The 20,173-nt window shown below is 40.2% G+C and overlaps 2 protein-coding genes across 2 annotated transcripts in view; one reads left to right on the top strand and one right to left on the bottom strand.

Moving 5' to 3' along the window:
* Positions 1–833: 833 nt before the first annotated feature.
* Positions 834–3,470, bottom strand: mRpS5 (mitochondrial ribosomal protein S5). The gene is made up of 6 exons (XM_035878307.2): positions 2,607–3,470; positions 2,425–2,520; positions 2,006–2,353; positions 1,704–1,934; positions 1,396–1,595; positions 834–1,326 (listed from the first exon to the last, which is right to left on the bottom strand). The coding sequence occupies exons 1-6, from the start codon at positions 2,674–2,676 to the stop codon at positions 931–933; spliced, it is 1,341 nt and encodes a 446-aa protein (XP_035734200.2). The 5' UTR covers positions 2,677–3,470; the 3' UTR covers positions 834–930.
* A 405-nt stretch (positions 3,471–3,875) lies between these two features.
* Positions 3,876–20,173, top strand: part of LOC118446989 (homeobox protein Nkx-2.4) — a 23,910-nt gene continuing 7,612 nt past the window's right edge. Inside the window, exons 1-3 of the mRNA XM_035878276.2 lie at positions 3,876–6,131; positions 8,066–8,367; positions 19,399–19,485. Coding sequence (XP_035734169.1) covers positions 5,258–6,131; positions 8,066–8,367; positions 19,399–19,485 — 1,263 coding nt within the window. The 5' untranslated portion in view covers positions 3,876–5,257. The remainder of the gene's footprint in view (positions 6,132–8,065; positions 8,368–19,398; positions 19,486–20,173) is intronic.

The following is a 20,173-nucleotide window of genomic DNA, read 5'->3' as shown; positions in this document are numbered from 1 at the left end:
GATATATATATGTATACATACATACAATCGCTGGGCATTGAAAAGAACATGAAGGATTATATAAAACAATTGAACCAATGATAAAAATAAAAATGGAAATATTTAAAAGTTAAAATAAACTAGTGGTAACAATGAGAAGAGATTCATATATTACTAATAGTTATTTACAAAATACTTAACACAATAAACTAGTAAATTCGCTATATTTAAACTCTAAGAATATACTTATTTACGGAAAAATTAAATAAAGAAAATTAATATCTAATATAATATATATGATATAATTAAAGATCATATTATCTGTCACATAATCATACTATTTTTTAAATCAATTTAATGATAATGCAATTATTCGATTATTTTTTCAAAAAATTTCACAAATCAAGTTTACTAAGAACATAATATCAATAATTATCAACCAATCGCAACGAATTTAACATTTTTCTTAAAGGAATATTCTTATTGGCTATTGGACACTCTAATTAATTTTTCATATTCTATTGGACATGATATTTACGTTACAAAGATGGTTTAAGGATAAATAAAAAATTGTTTGCTATTTTTGATTTTATATGTTAATTATCTATCTTAATTTAGTATAAACGTAAAATTTTAATGAATCTGAAAAAGTATCGAAACTTATTAAAATGTTTAAATAATAGAAATTTTTTATACAAATGTCAATATAAAAATCAAAATTTAGCATTGCAAAAATGGATATATATAAAATTTACATAAAAATTAATTACATAGAGAAAATAATAATATAATAAAAGAGGATAAATAGGATTGTAATTTTTCATTTGATTATAATTTTATTCATAGATTCTTTCTTCAAATCATTCTTTAATTTTATTTTTATGAGTGTTATTAGTCACATTTTATTTACAACTAAATAGATTCCTACAATCTTGAAAAAATATTCTAAAATTATTCTCCCTTCGCTTCTTTTTCTTCTTGTACTCGTTTCTTAGACCATAATATTTCTCTTGCTTCTGGATATTTATCAGCAAGGAAACTACGAACCACACCATATTCTGCAAGTAATCTTAATTTAACGTCTTTTTTATTTCTAATACGTTCCATTCTTCTTTGATGTATAATCCAAGAATCAAGCTTAGTATAAAATGGGGGAAATTTCTTTTTCTTCAATATAATATTTCCATCCATTAAATATTGACTAAAATCTAAAATTTCGTCTGGTTTTATTTCGTCTTCTGTTCTACAACGAGCTGGAGAGGCAACAACGACAGGAAAATCGTCGTTTTCTTTTCTAAATTCGACCAAATGTAATTGCTTCTCATCCGCCATTTGTTGGAATGTTTTCTATAAATATATAGTATATAATTTATAATTAACAAAAGATTTAAATGTTAAAAATTTCTATTATTTCACCTGCTGTAGAAGACCCATCAAAAATGCTTTAACGATGTTTTGATAATTTATAGCACCTTCTACTTTAGCATAAATGTCCTTTATACCAATCGCTTGGCAACAACATTTTATCACTCTATGACAAATAAGACCATACCCTTCGTACATTTTATGTACGTATATCTTTGTCTTTCCACATTGTGTAAAAAAATCATGCATCACTATATCAACACAATTAGTATATATACATATATATATAAATATTATTAATACTTTTTTATATAATTTTACCTAAATTTATATGTAAAAAAGGTAATAATATATATTACCAGTATGATCATTGTATCTATTAAAGTACATCACTTTGGTTCCAGCTTTTCTCTTGGCTATATTTAGACTCTGTTTTATTTCCTTTGATTTTGCTATGGCATATCCAGCTAATCCGTTTCCATTACCAGTTATAACCATTGTGCTAATCCTATTTTTACGTCCTAAATTATGAGTCATAGTGGATACTACCTTAGATTCCAATACCCATGATTCAAAGCCATCAAATGTATCTAGACAGTAACATTTTGAGTTAAATAGTGTATATATTAAATTCTGTAGAAACGATAGAAAAAAATATTACCTTCACCCATTGGTTCAGGAGGACCTATTTTCATGCCTCCAGGTTTATGACTTGTCCAACCACGTTCCAAAGGACTTAATTTAATGGATTTGCGTACTGATATAGAATCACGTAATTTAACAAGTTTTTCTTGTCTTTCAGGATCCTCTGGTAGTTTCTTTTGAGTTAATATTTCTTTTCCTCTAATAATTGGAATATTTAACCCAGGAAACTGTATTGGAATTCTACCCTGGCCAATAATTTGACCTTTATTTAAATCCTTTTTTCTTGCCAATCCACGAGCTCTGCCTCTCCGTTTTCCTGCATTGCTAACACTGGTTACACCTTTCCATAATTGTTCAGCAGGACCTATATAATTGTTTAATTATAAGCATAAATAAACGAGATAAAAAACAAAAAATTAAGGAACAAGTACTTACGTTTATTAAAAAATGCCGTACTCCGAGTATTGTCGATTAAGGGAATATGAGACTTTAAAAAATTATGTTTATAAATGGAAGAAAAAATTTTGCTTCCTAAAAGAAAATGAGATAGATAAATATTGTTTATAAAACTAAGATAAAAAAATCTCTATACTGATGAAAACTTTTAAAAAGTATACCATTTTCCACGACATAATAATTTTTTAAAGAATTAATTGTTCCAAATAATCTTAATACGCGAGATGCCATTTCCTTGATGAAGTAGAAAAAAGTGAGGTTAAGAATTAGAATCAATAGCTTTTAACATGATAAAATCATAGATGGTGCTGCATTCTGGAAGACATGCTCAATACGCAATTTATCACACAGATGTCGATCGTAGCTTTATTGGAACACGAATTATTTTCAATCAAACAGAAAGTTATTTTTCCCGCGTTGTTTTTTCGATAAAAGTCCTCCTCTTTCTATCGTCTCGAATAATCAACAATTTGTCTTGTATAATCGAAGATTAAGCTCTGATACGAACTATAAGATTCGAGATTAATTTTTAAGAAATCGTTTTCAAAGGGAAAATATTGTAAGAGAAAATTATATTCCAATCTCAGAAAAAGTTTGACGATTATTATGACGATTTTGGAAATAGATACGAAAAAAAAGTAAAACGATTTAAGGTCTTTTGATAAGCGGATTCATTCTTTGAGCTATCGAAACACTTCACCGAAGAAACAAAAAAAACTGCAATGTCGAAAATCGCGAACCCTTCATTCTTCGTTCTTATATCAGTTTAAGATTATCCCAAGTTCGTATTTATCATTCGTTTCGAAGAAGCAACGCGCAAATAGAAGACTACACACAAATCACGTTTCACATTACTTTCGCTTTCAAAAATACAGAACACATGATGAATATTCCAAGGAAAGAGGGAAAGAGAGGAAAAACGTGTCTCCAACCGAAGAACACAAAAAATTATGTGTTAAGGAATAATTTTATCGACGGCACGATCAGAGCCTTTCTAGCCTCGTTTCGTTTCCCGCAGACTTTCCCGAATCCGCGATCGTCTTCGAAAGAAATAAGGACAGACAGAAGAAAGGAAGAAAGGAAGGAAGAATGGAATGAAAAGTGGAAGGGCGGTGGTTCAGTTGGTGGTAACGGGGGGGGGGTTTAGTTAAGGCGTGACTTGATCAGCCATGGTATGCGCTGATAGGAGAGAAATAATGACCAACAGGACGCACAAGTGTACCGTACGACGAATGATCGCGCGTCTCGGCGTGGTCGGTAGCGAGCCAATCGCTGTTCCTAGGCACGCCCCATGGCTATCCACAGCCAATAGCAGAGGCCGAGAGGATAAGAGACATAGAAATAAGCTCTCTCGGTGGGAGGGCGCATGGAGGAGCACATCGGAGAGTCTCTCGGGTGCCCCTCTCCACGCGCGGCTGTACCCACCCGAGAGAGAGTGGAAGCCCTTCTCTCACACGCAAAAGGGGACATCTCATCACGACTCTTGGTAGCAGGCACTTCTCCGTAGTGGGCACTCCACTCATCGTGTCGTCGTACGGGTTCTCCGCGAGAGCCTGTGGAGCCTCCGCTCTCGGGTCGTGTGAGCGTGCGAGCGAGCAAGCGAGCGAGCGAGCGAGCGCGAACGGCCAAGCGCGCCGGTTGAGTGGGTCTAAGCGGCCGTGAGGACCTCTCCAGGAGTACCCGACAGTCCTCTCCATTCATTCATCCATCCATCCACCCATCCATCCATCCATCCGAGGAAGCGAGCGAGCGAGCAAGCAAGCGAGCTAGCGAACGAGCGAACGAACGAACGAACGAACGAACGAACGAACCAACGAACGAACCAGCCAGCCATCTAGTCAGCCAGAAAATCAACCAGCCAGCAAGCCAGCTAGCCAGCCAGCCAGCCAACTCGCCAGCGAACCAACGAACAAAGTGCCAAGGCAAGACGAGGCGAAAGCCGGCTCGAGCCAGGTTAAGAAGCCAAGTCGAGCCTAGCCAGCGAGAATCATCTAATCTATCCATCCATTCATCCATCCATCCAACCAACCAACCAACCAACCAATCAGCCAATCAGCCAACCAGCTATCCATCCATAGACCTGCTACTACTCTTCTAGTGAGGAAGAAGGTGGAGGCAAAGAGCAGAGTGGTGTACATCTACAGAGGGTCGAAGGACTCAAAGAGGCCCGCGAGAGATTTCAGTCGGTCGGCGGCCGGCCTTGCCGGTCACTCTGCTCCCTCCTCGGCCGCCGACCGTCGCATTGCCTTGTGTCGGGTCGCGAGTGAGTGTGCGAGTGCTCGCGTTACCGTTTGCCATCCGTCGTCCGGAAAGGGCCGACGACGGCATGGCGACGGTGAGAACAAACGATCGGTCAAAGATCGGTCCGCGCGCAAACTTTCTATCGTCATCGACGTCATTGTCGTCGTCGTCGTCGAGGTGAACATCACCAAGGTGAACACATCGCCGAAGTGAACGGCGCCTAGAGGTGAACGCCGTCGTGAATGCTTACAAAAAGAAAATGTGCCGTGTGTCGAGCCGAGGAGTCAGTGAGTGACGCCGTTAGCGTGTTATTGCGCGCGCGAGGAATCACCGTCGCGAGGATTACCGCGAGGATTACCGCCTCCGAGGTGAGCCGCTGCCCGCCGGCGAGCGTGGCAGCAGCTACGGTACCGTCGCGATAGATCGCTATCCATCCTCCGCTTCCTCCTCCTCCGCCTCCTCTTCCTCCTTTTACTACTCCTCATGTCGCGCCGTTTTCGCGACTAGCACCGGCCTCACGATTCCGCGAAGCACGAGCTTCAAGTACTTTGACGGCGTCGGGCTCGCCGAGATGAGCGGTGGCAGCGGCGGCGGCGGCGGAGCTAGCGGTGCCAGCGGAAACGGCGCTGGGAATCAGGCAAGCGGAAATGCGACTACTTATCATCAACATCAACAACAGCAACAACAACAACAACAACAGCAACAACAACAACAACAGCAACAACAACAACAACAGCAACAGCAGCAGCAACAACAGACGCAGCTAGAGCAGGCGAGTCTCCTGCCGGATTTGAACAGCATCGATCTAGCGATAAGTCTTTCGCCGAAGCAACACTCATCGCACGTGCAGGCCGGGGGCGGCGCTCACACGACGCCGTTCAGCGTGACCGACATCCTCTCGCCGATGGAGGAGTCATATAGAAAGTTCGATCTCGTGGCAGCGGCCGCGGCGGTCGGAGTCGGCGTCGGCGTCGGAGTAGGCGTTGTTAGCCACCCCCAGGGTTCGCCGTACGGTAACGCCTGCGGCGCGAGAGTCGCTGGTAACACCGGAAGTTCGAGCGCGAGCAGCGGGAGTCCACCGCTCCACGGCGGCTCGACGCCCGGCGGTAGCACGCCCGGTCCTGTTACCGGGAGCGCCGGGAACGGTAGCGCCGGTACCGCCGGCACCGCCGGAACTGCCGCCGGTGCCGGAGCCGGAGGTGCGGCCGGTGGGAGCGCCGCTGGGACACCCGGTATGACCGCCATGGGTAATCCTTACGCCACGATGCAGCTCACCTCGCAATATCAATACTGTACCGCCGAACTTTCACCTTATCATCATGCCGGGCCAACCGTCGCCGGTACCGCCACTGTTGCAGACCCCATGAGATCTCACGCCGTTTCGACTCATCATCATCCTTGGTACGCACCGGCACCGCCGACCACCAATGATCCCCGTTTTGCCAGTGAGTACCTACTATAGATAATAGTATGCCTAGGTTTTTTCCTATGTTTTTTCCTACGCCTTTTTCTCTTTTTCTTGTTCTGTTTTTTTTATACGTACCTACCTAAGTATACATATATATATATATATATATATATATATATATATATATATATACACACATATATATTATATTTTCCCTCGCATGCGGTGTCCTTTTTCAAAGTCCATTCTCTTCCTTCTTTTCTTCGTTGTCTTCTTTTTCTCGTATTTCCTAAAACCGACGACTGAAATACTACGAAATCACGCGCAAAGAAATAAATAACGGTTAGCTTTATACGATCCACGAATTTCGTTTTTCAAGCTTCACAAAAGAACTTTCTTTTTCTTCTTTTTCTTCTTGTTCTTGCTCTTCTTCTTCTTCTTCTTCTTCTTTTTCTTTTTCTTCTTGTTCTTGCTCTTCTTCTTCTTCTTCTTCTTCTTCTTCTTCTTAGCATCGAAGGACATCGTCCTTCGAACACTCGTCTCTCTCTCTTTCTCTTTCATTCTCTCTCTCGCACTCGTCACTCTCTTCGTCTCGGCTTAACGGAAGCCAAGCGACCCTTCCTATCGATCTTTGCCTATCGAGAAGTGAAAGAGCGTATGGGAGATTTTAGTTAAACAAATAAGCTCCGGTATCCTCGAGTAAAAGGGAGACTTAAGTCGAGGATACCGTACCTCGAGCACATCTCGCCGAAATTCGATTTCCTATAAACCCAAATGCATGATGGACCTTCTCGAAAGTAAGTATATCTAATTGAGTCGGCGCACGAATATTCCTTTAATTTCTATCAAGTTCATCGGGAAAAAAGAAAGAAAGAAGAAAGGAAAAACAAAACCTACATCTCGTCGATCGAATTTTAAAACGTCGATCTATCCAACGAGCTTTCTACGAACGCGTTGTTCGTTCGTCAACACCGATCTTTCCTATAGGAGAAGGTTTATACCGAAACATTCATTCACCGACCCGTCAGTCACTACTTTTGTGTTTCCATTGTTCTCGTTCGGTGTCGATCGGGTCTAGAATAAAAGCTGCCTTTCATCGTTGCATCGTGAAAAAAAGAATTAAAAGATATGAGCCTGTCGATAGTTTCTCCGTTTATTCATAATCGTTCATTTTCCACGATTTCAATCGCGTTTCAGTAACCGCAACGATATTATATATACAGATAGAAAATACCTATACGGCTTTGAACGCATTATAGCTTTCGAATTTTTATTTTTCTAATTGAAAACAATTGGAGAAATTCCTTCTGTAGAATTTTCGAAGGATTCTTGCGATATTTGAATGCGTCGATGAACTCGATGATGCGAAATGCGCGATGAAAATACATTTAATGTCTGAGCATAAACATATTCGAGGGTCGTTTGTTCCTGGATTCGAGTGGGCACTTCTCGGTTGTCCTCTTCCTCCTTCGATAAGAGCAAAGAGTAGATAATAATTCCTGTTGGATATCTCCTCGGACCTCCCGCGTTCTCGCGATGACGCGGCACTTTGTAAGCTGAAATCGTTCCTTTTGTCCGAACGGATGAACGGTCGTGGTGCGTTCCTTCCTGACAGCTTCTCGCTGACTGACGAGGGACGATCGGCTCGTTGAATTTCAGTAGCTACGATCACGAAACTCATGGGTTTCGAGTTCGTCGGCTCTTCCTACAAGTATTCCACTTTCGCTGTTCCTTCCACGAATTAAAACGAAGGATCATAAGAACGATGACCCTCCTCAACCTTTCGATATTTTTCATTGAATACTCTTTCAATTCTACTCTAGAACAAATTTGTATTATAGTTCGATATTTTATTAAAGATTGACCGATAAAAAAGCAACGTTATCGGAGAGAGCAATTTTATTACGATATGCTTATATAAGAAATCGATTGAAAAAGTTTTATCCTCGATTTCTCCAATATGTTTTGCAGTCTCGCGGCTAATGGGCGCCGCGGCGGCGGGCGCCGGGGCCAATGTGGCCGGGTGCTCGGTGGGCCAGTCGATGGGAGACGTTACCAAATCCTCTGGCATGGGCGTTGGCGTCGGCGTCGGAATGAACGTTGGCATGGGCGTCGGTACGATGCAATTTCCCCTCGCGCAGAGGCGGAAGCGTCGAGTTCTCTTCACCCAGGCCCAGGTCTACGAGCTCGAAAGGCGCTTCAAGCAGCAAAAGTACCTAAGCGCGCCCGAAAGGGAGCATCTTGCTTCCCTCATTCATCTCACGCCAACACAGGTGAGTACTTACTCTTTAAATCCCTTTTGTTCTCTCTCTCTCTCTCTCTCTCTCTCATTTTCTCTCTTTCTTTCCTTCTTTCTTAACACTTTTTTTTTATTTTAACGTCTTTGATAAAAATTTCCAAAGAAAAGATGTAAAAAAATGTAGGATTTTTTGTTATTACGACGCCTCCTCTATACCTTGGTTTCCAATATATTCCGCTCGATTCGACTCGAACTACGCATAGCTACCTATACGACATGATTCTCGAGCAAGGTACCAACGTACGCATGTATGTACATACCTCTATATACCTATCTACCTACCTATTTACGTATCTACGCTAGTACCGCGCGCCTAACTGCATACCTACTGCCTATAACGTATAGGCACATCACCGCGTCGAGGATTAATTGCTGAGAGGAGATTAATTGCCGCAACCAGGTGGTTGATGCTGCAAGTACGCGCACGCCTCTCTCTCTCTCTCTCTCTCTCTCTTCCTCTCTCTACCTCTTCTCCGATCGGATCGATCGACCTCCGGGAGGCGTGGGTGCCGTGCCACGCTCTCTCGTACTTTCCGTCGATGCCTTTTGTTTCTCCCTCAAAGAGAGAAAGAAAGAGAGAAAGAGAGAAAGAGAGAAAGAGAGAAAGAGAGAAAGAGAGAAAGAGAAAAAAGAGAGAGAGAGACAGAGAGAATTACGAGGCAACTTCTGCCAAAGAAGTATACCTAGTCGTCGGACGCGCGAGTCGTGTGAGTACCTACCTCTACGAATCGATAAACTTGACTGCTGCTAATTAGAAAAATCTCTTGGTGTTCTTCTCTCTCACTCTCTCTCTCTTTCTTTCTCTCTCTCTCTTTATATTACTCGTTCGCTCACTCGCTTGCTCTACCTACCTATATCGAGAAAAAAACTCTTGATACTGCATCGTCTAACTGGATTAAGCGTACAATTCATACTGTGCATGCGAGAGAAAAGTTACGGAAAAAAAATAGTAATTCAAGACTCCATCGGAAAGATGATCGATTGATGGTAAAACATATTTCCTGATTTAGGAAATCGATTTTGTAGCCTATTTGCCTCCTATTATTCGCAAACGGATTCTCATTTGTGTTTTTTCTTAATCTTCGTAAGAAACTTAAACGGATTATGACGATGACTACTATGGTCCCATCGTAAAGAGCTATCTCTCTTCATTGGGCAGACAGGTCTGCTTGCCGTTGTCGTCGTCGATCACGTCGTTGCGACAGTCTGGCAACAATAAATAATTGTTGCGTAGCTCATTGGTCGCATCCTGCGTTCGTGCCATGCAGAAACGGGCTCTCCCCTCGTTCAGTCTATCGTTCCGTCTGTACTTTGTCTCTTTTTCTTTCTCTCTCTCTCTCTCTCTCTCTCTCTCTCTCTCTCTCTCTCTCTCTATCTATCTATCTCTCTCTCCTCTCCGTCTGTCGCTCGATCTCCGGCCTACCCACGATCCTTTTAATAAATGCCGACGCGACGACCAACTCGTTCATCCGCCAATGTGCGAATGTTAAGATGCCGAAAGCAATTCTTACGATCATCTGCAATGTTTAGAAACCAAACATGGATATCTTATCTTTAATCCTTCCTCTATTCTTTCACATTCTCTTTCACTCGATTTCATAATTCATCGTTAAAATTCGAATTTCTGTTCATTCGAGAAACGATACAATCGAAAATAATTTCGTGCGTTCACCACGATAGACGACATCTCTCGATGTGCCGTTTTTAAAGTTCTACTTTGGAAACTATTGGCTTGCGAGTCGATCGAGAGCGGAACCACCTAAAGAAGCTTGATTGCAATCAAGCGCGGATTTTGAGCGTACCATGCTTGAAACGATGGTACATAAGTTTCGTTAACGAGTTTCAGACTCTCTTGATGCCACTCGGATCTCGCTGTAGCCATGAATGGCGGCCATGAAGGCCATGAGGAAAACACTACCGAGGGACAGAGAAAGTCTCTGCCGTGTGATGTACGAGTTAAATGTAGGATAGGATGAGAGGGAGACGACGGAGACTGGGAGCTGCTGGATTTATATACATATACATATATAAATATATATGTGTGTATATATATATATATATATATATATATATATCTTTTTCTCTCTCTTCCTCTCTCCTTCTCTCGCTTTCGTTCTGTGCACATCTATATATTATACGTAGGTATATAGAACAGACTCTTGAACTTCTGGAGACAAATAGAAGCTAAACGAGCGGCTCGTCCCACAGTAACGATTCGTATTCTGAATGTATGTATAAACTCACACGCAAAAACTGGCAACACGCACTAGTGAGTACTTACTAACGATCAGGACTACTTGAAATCTACTTACAAAGTTATATTGTGAATATGTGGAAGAGTCAAACAAATTGTTACCAAGTTTAATCGTGAATTTGAAAAAAAAAACGGATTGATACAGATAAATTAAGATCAGACTTGAAGAAAGTTTCAAATGACTCACCTCGAAATCTTTCTTCGCGTCTGATTTAAATATAAAATACGAATAGAGAGTGAAAAAAAGGAAAGAAAGAGGAAAGGGAAAAAGAGGGAAATAGAAAGAGAAAGAGATTTAGAAAATGCTTTTACACTCACCCCTTTCCGAGCTTACGCGCAGACTTCGCACTCTTCCTTTTCTCTTCATATTTCTTTTATCCTAGTCCATAGAACATCTCTCTCTTCTTACGTTCTCCTTTCTCTCTCCTCCTTCTCTTTCTCTTTCTCTCTCTCTCTCTCTCTTTCTCTCTCTCTCTCTCTCTCTTTTTCTCTCTTTCTCTTTTTCGCTCTCTCCATTGGCGTCTCTTTGACACGGAACACACAGATGCGTCCTTCCATTTTGCGCTTGCATTGTTACTCCAAGTGCAGCCCCCTATTGTTACAATGCCCGGCCACTCCTGGCATTGTTAGCAGCATTGTTAGTATTATCGCTACTGTTGCGCGGCCGAGTGGCGAATGGAAAGCAGAGGGCCGGCGAGCCAGCTGCTCTCCGTCGAGTGCCGCATTAGAGGCAAATTACGCTACCTCCGTTTTGGACCACCCTCCCCGTTCATTCCTCTCACCCCGTTCGTTCTTCTCTATTTCAAAGCGTCGAAAAAAATTGTACCGATCGATTTATCGCCATTTTAAATCACACTCACATATATACACATACACACACACATAGAGAGAGAGAGAGAGAAAGAGAGAGAGAGATATCTGAATATTTACTTTGTAGCAAGAAGAATTTGTTCTTATGTAATTCATTTTATACTTAAGATTTAAAGAATTTTCGGAGATTAGCGTTTTCACGTTGAAGTCTTAGCTCTTAAACGTTTTTTTTTCGATCTTTTTTAAAGTTCGTAAGCTTCCTTTCATCTTAGAAGTCCACCATAACGTTCTATAATTTTAACATGGCACTCAAGTGAAACCCACGATAGTTACAGATCTCGTTAAATCGGGAAATAAAAATTGAAAAAAAAAAGGAGGAAAAACGGTGGACGAAAGAAAAATTAATTAGAAGGAACAGAAAAAGAAGAAAAAAGAAAAAAGAAGAAAGAAAAAAAAAGAAGGGAAAAAAGAAAACGGGAAAAAAAATATAGCGAAAAGTCGAGGGTCTTTTAGACCCGCCGCTGGTAAACGAAAGGGCGACATTAATTAAAGTGCAACAGCGCGACGGGTATGAACAAAAGTAACATTAATAAAAGCTCCAAGTTTTGCTTACGGTAGTACCAGTCTGTACGTAAGGAAAAACAAATTTGCCGCGATAAAAGATTTCAAACTGTGCGAAAATTAACACGCGTTATACTATATACGTCAAATCAATTTCTCTGAGGCCAAACCTTCTCCTAGTTTAGTTCGTAAAATCGATATTAACTTTTGCTATTTTCTATAATCCTTCCTTGCATTCCCTTACCTTTTCCCCCTTTATAAGAAGGAAAAAAAGAAAAAAGAAATCTCCACGGTATGAATAAACAAAACTCGACGTGTTACATCCTTATTATGTTTTCCTCGAGAAACGATGCGAAGTCATTGAAATCGAATAGAGAAGCACGAAGAGAACGAAGGAGAAATAAGAGGGAAGAGAGAAAGAGAGAGAGAAAGAGAGAGAGAGAGAGAGAGAGAGAGAGAGAGAGAGAAAGAGAGAAAGAGAAGGAGAGAAAGAAAAAGATAAATGGAAGACAAAGAAGGTTGATAGAGAGCTCGTAGAAAGAGAAGAAACGGTAGAAGAGGGACTAAAAAGTAAAGGAGAAGGCAAAGGGTGTTGTAGGGTGAGTCGGAAAAACGCGAGGATCGTTCGCGCGATTGAGCCTTAAGGATAGTAATCATAATAATGGGTTTGCATACCACCAGAGTTCCTCTCTCTTTCTCTCTCTCTCTCTCTCTCTCTCTCTCTCTCTCTTTCTCTCTCTTCTTCTCTTTTAGTATGAAGCGCGCGCACGTATAAGGCTATGTCTGGAAACCACCCTTGTGCGTATCAGAAGAGGGATCGAGTCCAGAGAAGAGAGGAAAGCGTGCTCCGTTTCAATGCCGTGCAAACACGCTCGTCGTGTGCCTGTAAAGATCCGCGTAAAGAAGGATTCGATCGGTAGAATCCAAATACGTCCTCTTTTTCATCCTTCTCCCGTTGGATGAGGAGGGATCCTTTCACGCGCGAAGCCAAGGACGCGCCAAACGACGAGATATCTTTTATATACCAACCTACATATACATCACGCGCGTGCTTTTAACGACTTTCCAACAGGATGATTCGCGTCTTTTTTTGGAGACAAAGCTTTTTCGATAACTTTTTTATCAAACATTTTGACATAATTAGTTAAGTATAAACGAAGAAAGAAAAACTTTAATTTGATTGTAATATCATTTTTGATATCGTTTCTTTTTTCCTTTTTTCTACTCAAAGAAAAATTTACATTCATCACGATAACATATATTATCATAGTTTTATAAGAAAAGGAATCTTTCATTTGTTGACAAAAGAAAATTTATTCAATAATTATAAATAAAATTATTATATTTTATGTACATATGTAAATGTATAGGTATGTATCATCTTCAGACGTCTTTCCAACTCGAGGAAATGTTTACGTTTACAACGACAGAATACCGTCTATTTTTTTTCTCTCTCTTTTCTTTGTATCAGAGAAAGAAAATTTGTCATGGAATTACAATGGAAGTAAAATTGTGTGGGGAGGAAAGAGAGAGCGAGAGAGAGAGGGAGAAAGAGAAAGAGAAAGAGAGAGAGAGAGAGAGAGAGAGAGAGAGAGAGAGAAAGAAAGAGAGTGAGAGAGAGGAAGGGAGAGAGGAGAGGAAAGATCGATCTTTAAAATTAAAAAAAAATCACATCTCGGAAACGGTGTCACACGCGATGATGAATTCGAGAGAGATACGAAATGAAAATTTCTTGGGTGGCGAAATGCGTGCGCTTAATTGGACGTCCTGCAACGCGTGCGCATATTCGTCGAGTGCACTCACGGCTCCCTCGCATAATAACGCACGCATGAATATGTCGTTGGCTTTTGCGGTCGGGGAAGAGGACTACCTCGGCTATGGCGTAGACATACCGGCAGTATGTGGCCACCGTAATTGCATTCCTCTTTCTCCTCTCTCTCTCTCTTTCTCTTTCTTTCTCTCTCTCTCTTTCTCTCTCTCTCTCTCTCTCTCTCTCTTTCTCTCTCTCTCTCTTTCTCTCTCTCTCATTCTCTTTTTTTTCTTTCTTTCTTTCTATCTTTTTATCGTTGCGTCCACTCGTAGTATGGTCGATTTAAAATTTTATTAAAAATTTATTCAAGCTACGTTTCAAGGCCATTATTCGATCATTCCTTTTTTAAAACTGATTTCATAAATCTTTTGGCATAATAATCTTACAAATGAAAGATGAATAGAAATAAAATGGATTTTTCATCGATCCCTCAAAAATATCAAGTCCTTTTCTGTAACGTCGAAAGAAAGAAGCAAGTCGGTTCGGAGACCCCTTGCTTGTCAAAAGTCCCAGCGGGTAATCGGTAAGTCATCCCGGCCAATGGCATTGAGTTAAAACAACAAAAGGGAGGTAGAAGCGTGTTTGCTCACGGGCTACCACTCAGCAGGGTCAACACGGGACAATTAACAGCTTTAATCATAATTTGACGTTGGTTGATCCCCGGTATTCGCAACTTCATCGCTGCTCGTCTATATTCTCCTAACGAGAGGAAACACAGAGGGCATCTAACCACTCGACTTTCGTTTGCACAAATGCCATTTAAGTCCGTATTTCCCTCGTCTTATATCCAATATGATATCCATAGCTATTCTCGTTTGTTCTCGTTCCCAATAACCGTATATCATATTTCTCTGTAAATTTTCGAAACTTCTTAAATTACTCATTTTTTAATTATTCCTAATCGTCGTCATCTTGAAAGGTGTGCCGTAGGTAAAAATCACATCATTCGAAGTTCTTTCGAAGAAGGAGAATAATACGAGTCTCAGTCTTGAGGCTATAACGAAGCTTCAACGAGGCTTCTCCCGGATAATCCTTCGAAAGTTGGTTGCGGAGTGAAATTGCCCGAGGAGTTTAACTTGGATGAAGGGTGCTGCCGTAGCGGTGTCGGTGGTTATGTTGGCCGTTTCGCGTCAACCCCCGAATGTACGTTCCCGTAATGACGTTACGCTAACTCGATCAATCGCCCACTTTAAGCAACCCCTCTCCGGGCAACCAGCACGACCTTGCCTCTATCGTCGAGCACAAGCTCTAACAACTACTCGACGGCACCTGTACTACTCGTATCGACGCGACGCAGACGCAACTCATGAACGAGTACATATCTCGTGTCATTCTATGGATCACTCGATGAACCACCATCGAGATTTATCGCCATTCGATCTATGGCGATTTATTTTTTTCCAATAGAAACATCCAAGAGTTTTAACGATACAAAAGAAAACAAAATAATAATAATAGTAACACTACTACTACTACAACTACTCTACTACTACTATTACTATTACTACTACTACTACTACTACTACTACTACTACTACTACTACTACTACTACTACTACTACTACTACTACTACTACTACTACTACTACTACTACTACTACTACTACTACTACTACTACTACTACTACTACTACTACTACTACTACTACTACTACTACTACTACTACTACTACTACTACTACTACTACTACTACTACTACTACTACTGCTAATACTACTACTACTAATACTACTACTACTAATACTACTACTACTACTAATAATAATAATAATAATAATAATAATAATAATAATAATAATAATAATAATAATAATAATTTTTTATCATGACTCTATTCGTAAAAAATAATCCAACCACAAAATCGATCGATGAAACGGGTAAGAGAAAAGTTATTTCATTGGGCGAGAACCCGAAACCGCTAATATTCGAAGAATTAGACAGACGGTGGTTGCTCCTTGAGACACGGTCCATTGCACCGGTCCCCTTAAAATGCTTTCATTGCTGTGTTCCTAGCCAACGAACGACAATGGGGTTACATAGGGATATAACGTGGCTTCTGCGAGTTATGTTCGTTCGGGCGAGAACTAACATATACCTACTACGTTAATATGTAACATATGGACTCGGCCACAGCGAGCTTGAAAGCTTGAAAGCTTGAAACTTTTTATTATCTAACCATCATCTTGATTGATTGTTGTCATCGATGCAAAAACAGGTAGAATATCTGCCTACATATATTGTCAGAAAGAAAAAAGAAAAAGTATTATGAAGAAGAACTTGGTAAAAAAAGAAAAAAGAAAGAAAGAAACGTTAGAGAGTTTGACACGAAAACGTAGCGATGGTAAGAAGAGAAGATGAAAAGTTTAGGTACGCTCGAGTAAACTCGTACGGGCTCTTGTGTTTACCTTCGGCGTGCGCGCGGATCGAGAGCGCAAAAAGGGCACCGTTGAGCAACGGGGGGTCCGACAGTGAGTTTACTTAACACAGACTACGGGACGGGGGGGCTTAGCTTTAACTTCCGATTAACTTGCGGGTTAACTTTTGCACAGGTAGGTAAATGAAACGCCTTCTAAAAGCGCCTCCGTAGATTTGTGATGGTCTTTGACAAAAAAAAGGCCCGTCTCTTCAAGACCAGATAGAGAGAAAGAGAGAGAGAGAGAAAGAGGGATGCTGTTTTTCTTCTTACTACCGAAACGAACCTGCCCGGCGGGCTTCCAACTAATTGTCGGAAAATGAGTGTTTTACTGCTCCTTTCGAGTCAATCATCTCAAGTTTCCATCCTTTTTCGACCCTCACAAGGTGACTTCAATAGAATCTTTTTCAAACGATAAAATGCGTTATTTTCTCAAAAAACTGAACGAGTTTCGATATAGATATCTCTCCTTTATGAATATATATATATATATATATGTATAATATATATATATATATACATATATATACATATATATATACACACACATATATATATATATATTCGTATTCCATTCTTCCGACATTCGTTGTACATACGAGTAGTCGAATGTAAGTGGGCCACGCGTGTTTATCGACCTCTTCAAGTCGGTACGGTGTTCCTCCTGCTGGCGTCGTTTTCTCCTGCCAACAGTGGCTGCTGCCTTTTGCCTTCGCTGCTCTTGGCCAAATCTCGACGACCTTCGACGAGTGGATTATCGGTGGAAAAGGAATTAACGAACGGGAGCACCGAGAGGTACTTCCATCGTCTAGCACCTCTTTGTGGCTTTTAGATAAGGTCTCTCCCTCTCTCTCCCTTTTCTCGCTCCTACGTAAGCCTCCTGCTACTACTGCCGCTGCTGCTGCTACTGCTGTTACTGCTGCTACTGCTACTGTTGCTGCTACTGTTACTTGTAATGTTCTACGAAAGACTACGTAAAAACATACGTGAAAACTCCCGCAACCCTGATATTACGAGGGCTTCCAAGCAAAGGGTCACATGAGTGCTGCTCTTGTGTCCTTAAAAAGTTTTTTATTTCTTTCTTTATTTCTTTCTTTCTTTCCTCGTGAGAGAAACACCTTCTTTTTTTTTCTTAAAAATAAAAAAAGAATAAATAAATAAATTCTCTTCCTACATAGAGAATATCCTGTTAGAAAATATAACACGAAATGTAAGAGCGATAAAGAGATGGTGCTTAGAAATGGTAAAATGTACTTTTGAAATTGAAACGAAATCGTTTCGAGCTCTGGTATATACTACTACGTTGAATCGTTTCTCGTTGGAAACTGGACGCGATCGTCCCTACTTTCTTTTCTTTTCTCTTCTCTCTTTCTCTTTCTCTCTTTCTCTCTTTCACGCTCATCTCCTCCCTGTAGCCTACGTACACACAAGTTATATCCCTATCTCGTTCAACTTTCTCTGTTTACACACCGCATCGTTGCGGGAGCGATGAACGGCCAGAGGAATGGCTGGGCGGACGAAAGAACGAACGAACGAACGAAAGAACGTACGAATGAACGTACAGACAAACGGACTGACGGACAAACGGACAGACTGACTGACGGGCCTTTCCCTTGAAATAACAATTCTCCCCGTCCATCTTTCGAATCTTTCGTTCTCACGTGGATACCACCGTGCAGACTCCCGTTTCTTGCCGTCGCGCGAACCAGGTATTTTAACGGAACTACGACGTACCTTCGTTTGCCGTTCTCTTCTCTTTCGTGTTTCTAACAAAAATGAATTTTGTTAAACCGATCGCCGACGTTTAATACTATATGTTCGACGTAGTTAAAATTCTTTCTTTTCGATTCGAGAATGACTTAGCGATTATATTCTTCGTAGAAAATGTCATGTGCCTTGAACCTAAGAAAAAAAGAAAAAAGAAAAATAAAAGAAAAAGGAAGAGGAACAAAGGAACAAATGAAAGATTTATGTTCTACGTAACACGCACAAGATGCATATACAATGGACGTGTATTATAGCACTTTACGTTATTCAAATTATGAAGCAATATCCATTAGCGATTAGAAAGAAAAAGATATAATACTCGTGTTTCTTCGCAAACGCGTATCATTCGGATTCAGTATCGTACTTATTTAACTTACATATCATTCTCTCTCTCTCTCTCTCTCTCTTTTTCTCTTTTTCTTTTTGATCGGTGATTATCCGCTTATCGCCTTTTTCATAATGTCGCACATTGTTTCGCTTTCAAAGAGGCGCGAAAGAGGAGAGGATTATGGTCGGAGAAGCGAGAGAGTCCATTGTTTCGAAAAACGCGATCAGGACGTCCCTGAAACGCAGGGCGCGTAATGCGCCGCATTGAGCATTAGAACGGATTATAATAAGGCGATCCTGTCATAAGCAGATGCCCGGATCCGATCTCTCTTTACACGCATGCAAGAGCTATTCTTGCTTTACTAGTTTTATACTTTTTCTTTCTTTTTTAACGCTTATTCTCGGCTAATCTCAGCCAATTATTAAACATAAAAAAATATATACATATTTTATTTCTTTTAAAAATAATTTAAATTTTACACGCTTATCAAAAATGTTAAACTATATTTTTTATTTCTAAGTATTATTTACCTTTTACTTCTTTTTTTATAGATATTTATCGTGTCCAATTACTATAAAAGTATTATTATTTTTCTTCGTTTTTTTTCCCCCAAATGATCCTACTCTGAATCATATAAGAAAAATGATGAACTATAGCGTAAAAACGAAAAAGAGTGTTTGCTTCGCGTACAATATTCGAATGTTAAATCTCTTTCGTAGAAATAACAGACTTACGAGATGGATTATAGGACTTGGGGGATCACGGACGCTTATGGTACGCTTTAAAGTATTTTCTACAAAGGGTGCTCCCTCTTACGAAAGCATCGTGCTCCTTACCTGACGACAGTTCGCGCCAACAAAACGTGCTCTTCTTGTTTAATCTAGAAAAAAGAGAAAAAGGGACAGGAAAAGTGTATCTACTTACTCAGAAACGTCACAAACTTGACACGAGATTATTATATATAGTGAAAATAATATAAAAACGAACATTTCTATTGCTTTTTTTTTTTCTTATGAAATTTAATATTTAGATACGTAGTAAAATTTCGTTTGTTGTTTCAGGTCAAAATCTGGTTTCAAAATCATCGATACAAATGTAAGAGACAAGCCAAAGAAAAGGCGATGGCCGAACAGAACGCTCAAAATCAGGTAAGTTAATAAATATTTTTATGATATATTTTTCTCGACATGTGAGAGTGGATCCAAAGGAAAAAAAAGAAGGGAAATAGCGAAAGAAAAAAAAAGCAGAGAACAGAGAAAGAAAAAAAAACCAAAGAAAAAAAGAAAAAAAAAATTGTAATCGTTCGCTTCGTTCGAAATCAATCGGTTAATTTCGACGATATATTTTTTACCTATTTCTCGATGGATCGCTCTTTGAAAAAAAAAACAATTTTCCGTATAACGCGACAGAGACGCGCATTGGGCAAAAATATCGAGCACTTTAGGATGAAACAGCTTTAAATGAAAAATACTTGGCGCCATATAAATCCGGGTATTCGCATTATATTTCCGTTTCAAGAGGGGACCACTCGGCGAACTCGAAGCGCTTCCGCATTCATTTCGTTATGCCATTCAAAATTTACGAGCGATGACGTTGCACTTCGCCCTGCAAAAAACACGTGCATCAGAGAGAGAGAGAGAGAGAGAGAGAGAGAGAGAGAGAGAGAAAGAGAGAGAGAGAGAGAGAGAGAAAAAAGGAGAGAGAGAGGGAGAGAAAAGTAGAAAATGATTTCTTTTTTTTTCTAAATAGAAAACGTAGATACCAAAAGTCTAATATTTCGTCCAATCGTTCAATTTTGCATGTAATCGACGCTTGAAAAGACGCGATATCCTAAAG

This window comes from Vespa mandarinia, chromosome 1 (genome assembly GCF_050613455.1).
Source record: "Vespa mandarinia isolate Hongniang chromosome 1, ASM5061345v1, whole genome shotgun sequence".
Classification (NCBI taxonomy): Eukaryota; Metazoa; Arthropoda; class Insecta; order Hymenoptera; family Vespidae; genus Vespa; species Vespa mandarinia.
Note: the sequence above shows the minus strand (reverse complement) of the source record. Positions and strands in the feature narration are given on the sequence as shown.

Excerpts from the sequence above, each read along its gene's own strand:
- mRpS5 (XM_035878307.2), bottom strand. The coding sequence starts at position 2,676 with ATGGCATCTCGCGTATTAAGATTATTTGGAACAATTAATTCTTTAAAA. Across the intron at positions 2,521-2,606 it reads TTATTATGTCGTGGAAAATG|GAAGCAAAATTTTTTCTTCC; the intron begins GTATACTTTTTA and ends ATTTTCTTTTAG. Across the intron at positions 2,354-2,424 it reads TACGGCATTTTTTAATAAAC|GTCCTGCTGAACAATTATGG; the intron begins GTAAGTACTTGT and ends ACAATTATATAG.